The sequence below is a fragment of the Bactrocera oleae genome, chromosome 2, assembly GCF_042242935.1.
Source record: "Bactrocera oleae isolate idBacOlea1 chromosome 2, idBacOlea1, whole genome shotgun sequence".
NCBI lineage: Eukaryota > Metazoa > Arthropoda > Insecta > Diptera > Tephritidae > Bactrocera > Bactrocera oleae.
The window spans coordinates 62,331,917-62,346,284 of record NC_091536.1 but is presented as its reverse complement, the minus strand read 5'-3'; the positions used below and the strand labels follow the sequence as shown (position 1 = coordinate 62,346,284).

The 14,368-nt window shown below is 31.8% G+C and overlaps 1 protein-coding gene across 1 annotated transcript in view; it reads left to right on the top strand.

Annotated features, from left to right (window-relative positions):
• The window catches only part of Syn (synapsin), a 119,977-nt gene extending 108,679 nt beyond the window's left edge, over positions 1–11,298 (top strand). The window contains 2 exon segments of the mRNA XM_036368824.2: positions 26–1,514; positions 5,959–11,298. Of these exon segments, the coding sequence (XP_036224717.2) occupies positions 26–1,514; positions 5,959–6,326 (1,857 nt within the window). The 3' untranslated portion in view covers positions 6,327–11,298.
• The last annotated feature ends 3,070 nt before the right edge of the window (positions 11,299–14,368 follow it).

Genomic DNA, 14,368 nt, shown 5'->3' with positions numbered 1-14,368 from the left:
TACTCATAAATTTCCTTCATTCCAGAATGTCTGCCGCCCAAGCATGGCACAAACTGGTGGACCACCACATGGTATACGTCAACCATCACGATCATCCATTTCCTCACGTGGTGAGAGTCCTACCGAGGATATGGCACCGACACCACCGGCACCCGCTGGTCCACGCCCGGCCCCAATGGGCGGTCCACCACCAATACCCGAGCGCACTTCACCAGCAGTCGGCTCAATAGGACGCCTCAGCAGTCGCAGCAGCATTTCCGAGGTACCTGAAGAGCCAACTGCACCGGCTCCGAACAGTGTACCCGGCAGTGCGGGTGGTGTGGTCCGTCGTGATTCACAAACATCGCAGGCATCGAGCGTGTCGTCGGCCTCGAGGGTCTCGACACGTCCTCCCCAAACTCAAAGTTCTGTTGTTGAAGATGCGGAGGATACAATGAAGAATTTGCGTAAGACCTTTGCGGGGATATTTGGTGACATGTAGGAATTAGCGAACAAGAAACGCGGAAGAACAGCAAGTGAGACAAGTAGCGGCGGCGGTGGACCTGGCAGTGCAGGCGGAAGTGGCATAAGCGGCATTAGTACTGGCTCGTTTCTAGGCAAACAATTTTCGTTTGCAAGTGGCGGTGGCAAATCGGTGAGCGGAAGCACTTCAAGCGTTGCCTCAGACGTGATCTCAGCACAGCCGTCACCCAAACTGACCGCAGAGAAGCCTTACGATGCACGCTCGGACACCTCAACGAACTCCACATTGACAGCGGGCAGTATGAGCGTTAGCGCCAGCTCAGCCGCTAGCTACAGCAGCAAGCCATCTTCCAGTGTTTTAGATACATTCCAAGAGGAGAACAAATACAAGCCAGTCACCAATTTTGAGCCACAAGAACGTGTAAACCCCTTCGACAAGGGCGCACTAAAAACTTCCGCAACCAATCAAACTATCGGTAGCGCCGTATCCACCACTTCATCTTCATCGATATCATCCTCCTCGATTTCATCGCGTATCAATCGTAATGGTAATATGGGCATTAAGTCACCACCACCGCCGACTGGACCACCACCGCCACCACCGACAGGCGCAGTCGCTAACAACAGCTATCGCAACTCAATCTCGACCACGCCACCAAGTGCCGGTAAGGACAACCGTACTTTCAATTACGGCAGCTCAACTTCCATTGAGACCATTACACGCATGGATACCAATACAACAAATACCACTACAGCTGGTCCAAGTAGTGATGCCGCCATTGCTGCTAATGCTATTACCGATGATAACAATGTAACAGGCGTTGCTGCTGGCGCTACTTCCTCCACGAGCGGTGGCCCTGATTGGAAATCTAAGATGGGCATACGTTCGGCAAGCGTGTACAGCGCGCCAGCCGCCGTCAGCACCACATTGCCAGCAGCTGGCGATACCTCCGGCTATGCATCCAACTCGAGTCCTGCTTCAAACGCCTACAATACCACAGCCGATCTGCCATCGTACACACGACCATCTTATTCGCGCTCCGAGAGCAATGGTAATTATCTGGCCGTGGGCGTACTGCTCGTTAGTCTAACACTACGAAAATCTTAATCGAAAAGCAAAGTGAAAATAATATATAAAGGCGATCGGCCAGCGCTGCAGTGCCAATAAAGTTTTCAAAGGCTCATTCAGTACTTAATCACACATATCAGTCATACGTATATTTTCTATCAGCTCAAAATACATCACTTTACTCATACTCATAGTTCAACTCAAATATGCATCATTCCATAACCTCAAATAAGCGCAAAACTAATTAGCTGAGAAAATATTTTTTCACCCAAATTTAGAGAAGGAATTGAAAAGAGTATAGTATACTAACAATAATATTTTCATAAGCGAGAATAAACTAGGGAAAGTGCTTATAAGCCAACCCATAACCAATTGACTATAACTAAAGGTTACTACTTCAGCGCCTAAAACTAGCCTACACTACTAAGATTTATTTTTAGAGAAGTGAAATGCTAAAGAGTAAGCCAAAACTATATACATTTTGTACGACCAAAACAATATTTTCATAAACATATTAACGGTTTAAAAAATATACTCAAGATATAAACATATTCCTGATACAAACTACAAACGTAATATCATACAATTAAGACAACATAAAATCTAGCCAAAACTTTTCCACTTTTCTACGCTCCCGCTTACAAGAGAAATCATCCCTATTCATTAGTATCCCATTATCTCATAGTCCTACGCACTTTTAGTTATAAGAAACAAGCTTCTAAGGAAATTCTAAAATTATGTGCCATCCTCGAGACCCTTCCTCGACATATACTTACATACATGAAGACAACTTAGACATATGTTGACAAAAACAAAAATATTTCTACTCTGCTCTACTTTATGCTAATCAACGTTAAACGCCTAAGCCATCACGCCCATAACTGATTTTCCGTCCTCCTCTCTAACGAACTAAACTCGATTCACACTACAATATATTATATTATACGTTTGTTATTGTTGTATTCAATCGTCATGCCGCACTGAAGCATGTCGCCGCAAAGCAACAAAGCCAATGTTTCGTAAGTTCATTATTGTCTGGATAAATGCAACCCTGCAACTGAGCAAACACTAAAGCAATATATAATATGCAAAGATATCTTTATATTTTTTTATTTTTTCAAAAAAAAAAAAATAAACGAAATTCTTGCATCCACTATATTCATTGAATGTCTAATTAATTATCTAAAGTAATACATACTAAGGCTAAGCGCATAGTGGAATGTAGAGCAACTCAGCGTGGAAAGCAAGGCATAAATAAGCGAATATAAACATATTTGGTGTAATTTTACAACAACAAAAAAAGTGTAAGTAATGTTTTGCTCTCCACGCTGCTATGCGTTTAGCCTAGATGTTTTCGCAGCATGCCGAGAGAAGTAGTAAATTCAAAATCTTTAGAAAGACGCTGTAAGTTCAAAAATTTACGGTGAAAAATTTCATTTAAGTAAAAAATATTAATTATTTCATATCAATTACAAAATTAACTCTTTCAAAGTTTGAGCTCCTGATTATTCAATTTCGTATTATTCAAAGTATAACTAAAATACTTCTTAAGGTATAAACACCGCAATAACTGTTTTCTTTGGCTTTGGGCACTCTACACGCGGCACTTTCACCCACTTAACTACTACACACTCTGCATAATATATATGTATGTAAAAGTACCGCTAAAGTATCGGATTCTTCTGTATTCAGTTGCTTAATGAAATGTAAAGAAGGCTTCGTAAATGTAATTGGAAACACGACGGTACAAATTGCTGGCTTCTTTGTCTTTTTGTCTATTTATTAATGCAAATTATGATTTTTGCATAACTGTAATTGGCGAACATTGCATTTAAAAATTAAAAATATCTCCAATATGTATTTTAAGTATGAACTGTATGGTATCTTATACTTTATATACTTATACTTACTCGGATAGTTGCGGATGGGTTATCAAAATGCAAATAAAAAATATTAAATCTATAGAGCAAACTTAATTGTATTCAAAATTAATGAAACCACTTTATTAACATGAAATTAAAGTAATTATTAGAAATATTAAAGATCGTGCAAGGTTCAAAATAATTTCCGGCTATACAAAAGTGATCCTTCAACGATTTCTGACTGTAATTATTTTTATAGTAACAATAATTCTCGCAATTTTTCTATTATTATTTTATTTATAGCTGAAGTTTTAACAGTAAATTAAAGGAATTATATCAACCAAGTGGCTACATCTTTATCTAACAACCACACGGGACACATGGCTGACATTAGTACATTAGTTTTACACATCTATGGTCTTAATTTGTGCTTATCTCTAGATTTTGTGGTTTACCATCTGATCTGAATTTGACCCGGACTGACAAAAAAAAAACATTTTCACATATTTCAATACACATCTTTACCATCATGCCTTCAATATAGGTTTCTCTGGAGCGAATATATGCATGCCAACGCTTAATCTTATTTTATATACACTTGCTATAGGTCTCGGCTGGGATGGTATACAGTTCTAGGGTTATATACAGTTAGAAGGCTGAAAAAAGTTAATTTCCCAGAAGGTTTTCTGAGAAAACTTTTAAATTTATTGATCCAAAAATGTATACATATATTATGGTATCTTTTCACTATATTTTAAGACTTGGTACTAGTAAAAATATTTCGGCCTTAAATTGTTTATAAAAACAAAAATATTAATAAATAAATACAATAAATCTTCGATTAAGCACTGAAAAATATATTTAAGAAGCTCGTGTTAAAATTTGAGACTAATCGCTTTAGCCGTTTTCGAGTAACGTTGGTCACCGGCTTTGAAAATACCATTCTGAGAATAACGAGTTTAAAGTTTGGTCAGATAGTCGCTGGCGCTCCGGCCTTGTACTTCCAAGCGCTCTGAAACGCCTTTTCAAATTTGCGTGTAACTTTGAAAATATTCACCAGAACGATATACAATTTTCTGTGTGTATTCTTAAATATATGTACATTAAGAAAATAAATTAAAATAAAATTGATTTTTTGAAATTTCTAACTGTATGTAACCCTTTCAACGAATTTTCAGCTTTTCCGTTCAGGCTCAGTTTTGAAGCGACATTAGATAGATTGTTAGACAGTTTTAATATCATATGCTCGTTACCAGTAATGGTGCGTTTGATAAATGAATCCTCAGCTACTTTGTCAACTATCTGCCTTGCGGCCTCTACTATACGACTTTTTTTGCAATAGATACAGTTCTTTTTGTACGATTCTAATTGTGTCAATTAAAAAAAATTTTTTTATTTATTCGTTTTCCGCGCGCAGTTTAAATGGATCAGTCCGAGTTACTTATGATCAGATGACATGGATCTATTTAAAGAAATATGATTTCAAATATCTCTTTTAAAAAGTATAAAATAACTAAATGTGACAGTTTTTTTTACCAAAACGAGAGATTAGACGTTAAACAAATACACACGATAAAAAGTCGACCATATTGATTGTTTCGAAAAGCTAAAGCGAAGGCGCAAAGCTCAATGATATACTATTACACCAAATATTTTTTGTAACCATGGAGATAATAATTGGTCGTGGTAATCAACCATCAGTATATGTAGATTCCTTTGAAGTTCTCATGAAGTTCATATGTGTGTTAAGGTGGGTTATTCCCAATTCGCACGTGACAACAATTGATGTTTGTAATTGATTATGTAATCATTACCCGAAATTATTTAATTTTAACATATGTTATCTAAAACAGTCTCTACTTCTCTGCTTTTATCATTCTACACCAAATAATTAATGTTTTAAGATTTGAAAAATTATTGTATTCGCTAGAAGCAACATGAATAACCTTTTCCGATTTCCCATAGACTTTGAGGACATTATTTAAATAGTAAATTTCATAGGGGTTTCTAATTTAAAAAGTTCTAGCCACAAAGATAGTTTTAAGAACATTTTTTAATAATATTTTCCACTGTAATTTATTTAATATTCAAATATGAATAAAATGGTTTGTGAGAAGAATCTAAATCGTCAAATCACCAAATAAAACTTTTTGGTATTAAATAAAATAAAATTTTTTTAACACACATTAAAAAAACAATAAACTGTTGACTTCATCGCTTGTAGAACAGACAGTAAGAGAAGGGCAACATAAATCATCAGCATTGCTTTCATTTTGTTAACAAATCTTCAAATCACTTCATGCAATTCATTATTCATCATATAATATTTAAAGCTATTGGCTAAATAATATTGCACAATCATCACAATATTTTGATAACTCATTCCCATCACTCATACATTACTCAGTGTCTATGCATTGAATTTTCAATTTGGCGTCAAAGCATTGCTAATTCGAAATTTTAGTAAAATTGAGCAACAGTATTTTTGTAAACGCACTGCATATTCATGGTTTTAATTTCATATTTATTTTAAATAAAGGTTAACCAATTTCACACTACTTACAGCTTCCAACAAACAATCCGACTTGGACATAATCTTCGGCGACACCAACAATGCTAAGCCAAGCTATGGCAACGGCAAGTACACACGCGCTAGCTCCGATGCCGAACTCATATTCGGCGGACCACCGACCAATTACAAGGCCGATCGCTTTGGCGCCTCCAAGAGCATGAGCGTCACATCCGAGCGTAGCAACGACGGCAATGACAGCTACAATTCGTACCGCAATTACGAAGGTATACAAAATGCGGCATTTAGCGATTTTAGTGATTCGCCGAAGACGGGTAGTGTTAGCAGCATTAATTCGTTTGGCACCACGAACCGTTGGAATAAGCCAACTGTTGAAGAGGATGATGAATTGGATTTGAAGTAGGACAGGGTAATAAAACTTAGCAAAATAAAAGTTCGTTAAATGGCGAGGGTATATAACATATATAAATGTTTATATATATATAAAAATTATATATATATAGGTATATACTAATGCCAAGTATTAGAAAATACAAATTTGAACTTGGCAAAGTAAAAAGGAATGAGGAAATGGACGAAAAATATATATCAAAAGTAAACAATACATACACATGCGCATCTTTCGCCTCTGAAGTTTCCTGGTTTCATAGTGGAAAGAATACTTCATAGAAGCAAGCGTAGATGAAAAGTTAAATTTTATTTTATTTGTTTTTTTTTAAACTTGTATATTAAAATTTTTTCATGATTTTATATTTTTGGTTACTTATATGACTAATTTTAAGAATTGCTGAAATGTAAGGTTGGTATTTAAAATAGGAATCTACTACATATGTTTAATGTCTATTTATTTAAAATAATACAAAGTAAGGCTAAATACATTGTGGAACTAAGAAAAGGTGAACTAGGAACAATTAAGCGAATATGAAAGTAATTTATATAATTTTACAAAATAATATGTTTTTGTATTTAGAATAAGTAGTCTTTTTTTCTCATGCACTTATGCCTCTACAGAATTCAAAAGTTAATCGATAGTGGAAATGGAGTGATATATAAGTGTAGAATATAATTGCATAGTTTACAGAGTTCTCTTTAATTAACAATTGAAAAATCTCAATCGGATGCTTTTACAAAATTTCAAAACTTCACGTCTTCGTTTTGTGCTATCATTAACTTTTAGGCCAAATGAAGTAGTAAATTCTTAATGTATAAAATGGCACTGTGAGCTCAATAAATGAGACTCAAAACGTTCGCTTAGAAACTTTCGTGAATAATTTCACAATTTCCAACAACTGTTTTTTTTAAAGCCACCATGAAAAATCCACCACATATTTACCAAGAAAATAATCTTCAATATATTTTAGATCAGCCAAAGGGCGATAATTTCCGTTCACAAACGTAAATATCGGCACAAATTTTTTAGGTCTAAACTCTACTGATCACATATAACTGAAGAACTTGCTATTCTCTAACGAATCAACAGTCCAAAAAGTTACAAAATTTGGCTTTAAGAATTCGAATATATATTAAATATTAGTTACAATATTCAAGTATAGTATGTTTTTTCGAAATTTCTTTTCATTGTATTTGTAATTATTTTTTTGTAATAGTTTAGTTTAGTCTGTCCATTATTATTTTTATATAACCAAAAACTATTCAAAATTTGGAATTTATTTTTTTATAATTTTATATAACAAAGTAATACACATATAAATACAATATATGTAGCCGTTTTTTTAAACGTGATTTTTTTTTTTGCAAAATTTTACAAATATTAGAATTTTCCAAATATTAAAACTTATAAAAATTAGATTTTTTGAAATCATTAGAACAACAATAATTTCGCTGATAACTTGTATTTTATTTTTAATTATTTAACATTTTTCATAGTAAATGCTTGTCTCAAACATTTTTTCAACTATTTAAAAAAATTATATTAGCGAAATATTAGAAATATTTAAAGTCGAAATACTTTTATTTGCGAACTGTTCATCGTTAATAAGTAACCGATTTATTATCAGCTATTAAATGTAACATTCTTCATCTATACATAAACGAAATTTCGGAAATCATATTTAAAAAGTAGTTACTTAAATAACACGTACAACTACCACCTATCTACTCAACATTAAATACTTAAACAAAATACATACAAATCACTAAAAGAGTACTATATACAAATACAAACACAATACAATAATATTGATACTAGGCATATGTGAAAAAAGTAAAGGCTAAAGAGTAGCTGAAGAAAGAAAATCGATTGCAGCGAACATAAAGAAAGTGAGGTTAAACTACCCGAAATCTGCAAAAAATATTAATGCAATTGAAAGCAATTTATAAATTCTACAAATGTGAGGCGTATGTGTTGGTATTGAAATTTTTGGAAAAATATTGTATTGCATTACTACTTATATATATATACATATATACTAAGAAAATCGAATATGGGAACATTAAATAAAAATTAAAAAAATATTAAAAATTGATAAAATTATTAAATTAACAATGAAATGTAAAACGGCTAATCGCTGAAGATCATTGAAATCTATTAAAAGCTGATAAAATACTAACAGATGATAAACAATTAACTAATTATGAAACAAGCAGACCGAAAACTCAAGAAAAACATAAAAAATTAAACTTATAAAATAGCAAAATATTAATTTGTTATTCCAACATGAGACACTAAACAACAATATAAATGACGCTGATTATTTGTATAAGTACACAAGACAATATATGCATAAAATAATCATGAAGAAAAACCAATAAAAATTAAAAATAAAAATATTAAAAAACACGTATTATAAAAGGGGTAATAAATAATATACATTAATTTCGTAATAAATAATACACTAAAATTTACTGTTAACTCTAATCTTCAAAGATAAAAAAACTATTTGGTGTGAAGTTAAAAAAAAAAAATATACTCATATAAGCATACAAAAATATGAGTTCTCGAATCGCTCTAAAATATATACAAAAAAGATAATTAATTTCATTTATTTGGTCATCGCAACACTTATATATATATATATATAGATAATACATATAAATTATATAACATTCGTTTGAATACAGAGTGCTCCATTTCTTTCAAAAGATTAAACATTAAATTGAAAACTTAAAACCCAAAACAAGCCACAACGAACACAAAAAACATAAAAAAAGTATAACAAAAAATCAATACTATTCAAAGTAAGAAAAAAAGTATCAAACTTGATAAGCTTATGCAGCTATTGTTTTTTGAACATCATACTTTGAAAAGTGAAAGCACAAAAAAAACTTTTATTTATTTGCACAATTAGAAAGCTCCAAAACAACTCATCAGCTAAGCTTATAAATAAGCTCTCATAAAAGCTCTTAAAATAGTTGAGGAACGATAACTAAAATCATTTTAAGTAAAATTTTTAAATAGCTTAATGCACAAGCGATTCCGAAAGATATATAAGTGATGTGTCATAAAATCTCTTGAAATGGTTTTCGTAATGATTTCGAAAAGCAGTATAAGAAAGCTTTTATAAAAGCTCCTAAAAGTGTTTACGAAGGATTCGAAAGGTATTATAAATAAGCTTTCATAAAAGCTCTAGAAAAGTTTACAAGCCATTTATAAAGTCTTAGTGCACTTGTCTTGATTAAAAACGACAAGGAAATCTATGAGTTGGCAGAATACTTTCACGTCTTTTGGTGAAAGTCAAGGCTTTCGTATTATGAAAAGAAAGCTTTATGAGTAGAAAATTAATGCACAAAAAATATTTTAAATTAGTGTTGGAGTGAAACTGTCCTCGCTTTCATGAATGGAAACTCTACAGAATTCAAAAGTTAATCGATAGTGGAAAGTGAGTGATATATAAGTGTAGAATATAATTGTATAGTATACAGAGCTCTCTTTAATTAACAATTAAAAAATCTCAACCGGATGCTTTTACAAAATTTCAAAACTTCACGTCTTCACTTTGTGCTTTCATTAACTTTTCGCCCCAAAATAAATGTGTGCTCTCATTAGCTTTTCGCCTTTCTATTATATATTAATTCAAAAAAAAAGTTTAATTATTTTTTCTTGAAAAAACTATAAAATAAAAAATTGCAATGATTATAAGTAGATAATATTTAACAAATTAGAAAATAAATGTGTTTAATGGTATGCAATGTTTGTTATTCAAGCACTCACACATATTTTGTTTGGTTGTGTTTAAAGCTAATAGCAGAATTATTATTAAATAAATATTTACATATAAGAACCCCTAAGTACAGTTAGTCAACTTACATGCATAGTTCTTATAACAGCTTAAGATAATATACAAATAGCAAAAAAAATTGTGTTGTTACAAATTGAACCTTTTAAATTCAAATCCAGTTATGGAAAAAACGCATTGAACTCAAAATACCCAATACTAATTAAATGTTTTTTCCTCAAATCGACTCTAACCTCACTTTTCCCCTTAAATGTGACATGTTTTGATTGAAATGTTTATAAAAAACAAAAATAAATAAATATTACTATTATATAAATATTACATTATATAGTATAAGCAAAAAAATTACAAAATTTTGAAATATGTTTGCACGCTATTCAGTCGCTGAAAATTCCAAAAAAAACTAACCGCATATTAATGTACACCACTTTATAAGCTACATACTTACATTCACCATACATATTCATATTGTTCTTGTATAATCCACAAATCGTAAGGTAACAAAGCATTATCATATAACAACACATCATTATCTTAAGCATACATACAAACAAACGTATAAATTTAGATATTTGAACAAAAAAGCAAGCAAACAAAGTTATTAGCACAATTACACTAATTTACAAAATAAAAAGAAATTTAAAATAATTAGCATTAAATAATTAAATGTAGCTAATCAATATGAAAGTTTATAGGCAATTGTGACAAAAACGCACCAACAAGCTAACGCAAATACAAAAACAAATGCACTAAATAAAAATAAGAAGCCCACAAGAGATATAATTAAAGAAGTTGCCCCGGAAAAAAGTTGCATTTACCGTTATGTAATCATATATACTCACACATATACATAGTTATATATCACAAGCATCCTGTTACACCGACGTGCATATATCATAAAATCACTCATACATACAAACAAGTATATACAAATATTTGCTCATATATTGTGTAAAGGATATATACACACATACATAGCTACTTGCGTATATCATATACGCTAACTCCCAATATCATCCATTCCCAAGACGAAAACTCGTAAGATTGCGAGAAAAAATTAGTAAAAATCATTTTCAATTTCACAAAATCATACAAAACCCTCGAGCTGTTGTTCCCAAATTAAATATTTACCATAAAAGGAAATTAAGTAAAACCTCAAAAAAAAATTTATTAAAAAAATATATATACTATTAAATATGTATGTGTTGAATGTGACTACTTACTTAACACAAATTACAAATACAAATACAAAAAGAAAAACATTATACATACATACAACTATGAATATGATTATTACAATTATTAAATATGATGATTGATTATGAGCATAATGGGATATAATGGATACAATAATGAGTTGATAAATAAAAATATTACATTTTTAAAATGAAAATAAATTCTGTTTTATTTTATTTTCTTCTGGTAGCCAAAAATGTTTAAGGCTGTTAGGCTAGTTTGAAATTAAAAAAAAAAATCGATCATTTTATAAGGTATGTTATCACATTCAAACAGCAAATGTATAGTTTTTCTATGGCACTAATAGAAATGCTCTTCAGCACCTCGATTATGGCCTGACTGGCTCGGATATCATTCATCATGCTTCTTTCATGTTGGTTTTCAGTTTTGGAAATAGAAAATCGTCTCATGGTGATAGATCGAATGATTACGGAGTGTGATTGATGCGTGAAATGGTTTTTTTCTCGTTAATTTTTTTGATTTTCATTTAATTCATTTGGAACATGACCAGCATTTGCCCAAAGCTTCAGTTAAAATGCTCAAAATATTGTTTTTACTCGTATTAAATCCTTTAGCCAATATTTTCGTAGTACGATGTGTATCTATAACAATAATTTCACGGACTTTTCAAAAATCAAATTTAGCACGCTTACTAGCTTCTGGACGACCTGACCTTTGGTCGTTATTTTTAAATTGTGCAAACCTTGTATAAATTTAAGTACGACTTATATTGTTGTATGAATGAAAAATAAAGTTCGGTTATTTATGGAACTTGTAGTTTGGCTAAGATACACTGAAAAACATTGTTCATTTTATAAGGTTATGTTAGGTCGTGGGGCTGCTCCTCGTACCAAAAGTAACGCAGGATTTCACTAGCACAACTGTGAACGCTAGTCCTTTGTGATTCCCAAAACTTGTAGTGATACCACAAATTTTATAAGACTATAAGTTTATATCAAAATCAGCCACTTCAATAGGTCCACCGATGTTGTCTCTACCGGGGCATTTCAATCTCAGTCTGGCAAAAGCCGTGCAATAGAGGAGGAAGTGACAACATAATTCCAACAACTCTTCTTCCACACAGCTTTGGCAAAGGGCGTCCGATAGCATACTTAACCGCACAAAATGTAAACATATTGGAAAATTATTGATTTGGCTAAGAGATAGTAGTTTGAAGGACCTCTTACGGTTCACTCTGGGCAAGAAGGATCTTACAGTCGTACAACTTCTGGTTATTAACCAGTCATACAAATCATACAAATACATTGATTTTGTTTATTTGAGGTCACAAACTGAAACTGAAAACAAAAGTTTTAATTATGTCTTAATATTAACCCAACACCACCCCCCCCATATCTCTCTAAATATATTCGTGATGACGTTTTAATATCCTACAAAACTTGTATTCACAATATATTCTTATTTCAACAGATGAAAACATTCAAAGCTCTTTTCAAATTTGTCCTGGTTTAATTTAATGGGAGTGCTGCGGAGTTTTGTCAATAGTTGTATTCAATTCAATAAATTGGAGAGTAGTTAATTGAACAAACTTTACCAGACATTCAAAAAAGAAGACAGCACTTGCCGTGCAACCCTGCGCTAACATATGCTCCGACGGATGCGCAATTTTTTTACGACTAATTCTTTAGTCTAGAAATTCTTCGTTCCGCGTCCAAAGAATTTTTATTAACAATTTGGGTTTCTTTTCTATAAACAATTATAATTATTTTAAGTTTTAATAACAATAAATTGTCACTTGAGTCATTCCCAAAACAACTTGATAACTTTGAAGATAGCGGTTATACTTCTTAAATGTTTTAACCGCCTACTTCCTTGCACCAATTCAAATCGACAACTATCTTATTGCATTTATATGCAATTTTTTTTTTGGAAGAGAGCATAGCGAGCAGAGAAATAGCGAATTGAAGACACCAATTATTTTTTTTATACAATTTCTAGATCATATATGTTCTTATATATTTCGAACCCATTAAAGAAATGTGTCCTTAACCCCGGAATTAATTTGTAAAATGCAATTTTGCTTCAAATAAAATTATGTAATTTTGTTGAGCAAGCGTGCAACATGTCTTTAATAGCTGAGATTGCCGCACTTAACTTCCAATAAAGACTAACAGCTGGAACATATCACTTTATATACTTACATATGAACATACATAAGTATGTATTGTTTATTATGTTATTCACAGATCGTCGACATCCAAAGGAATTGAAAATAATTTCACATATTAGCATTGGAATATGCAAAGTTAATTGACATAATACGTTAAGGTTCAAAACGCAACAGTTCAAAGCGAAAATTTTCACAACTAAAATAATTTTGTAATTTGAAGTTGAAAAATTATAATTTAATTCTATATAATGATAATATATGGAATGTTGAAGTCGTTGATTGATAATTTTGCTTCCAGCTCACAAGACTGATAAACTAAAAGTAAGTTGCCAATAATGACTTATAAATTCATTGAATTATTTCAAAATATTATCTGTTCATTATATACTAGCTGCTAACAGCAACGATTTTTAAGTCTTCAGCGAAATGGAATAAAAAACAAGTAAGGAAGTTCAAATTTCGGGTGTAAACGAACATTTTATACTCTTGCAACGTGCTAGAATCAAAGCCCGGGAAATTACTTCAGGTGTTGGCAAAAATTTATATTAAAAGAAGTATTGATCCGATTCAACCAATCACAAAGACATACTATTATCGAAAGTTTCATTTTTTAATTTATTTTATGAATTTCTATTATAAATCTCACACATTGACCGATATTTTCGGTAAAAAGTCAGCTATAGGCACTGTGGTTTACATATTCAGTACCTAGGGGCTTGAACAGTTTCGGTTCGATTTAGAAAATTTTTGGTTTCACAAGGTCTAATTTACGTAAAGTTTTACCCCGATAGAATCATTGTTGCTTGATTTGCATACTGGAAAGTGAAAGAATCAGATGGAATTTAAAATGGTGTTATATGGGGAATAGGCGTGGTTGTAATC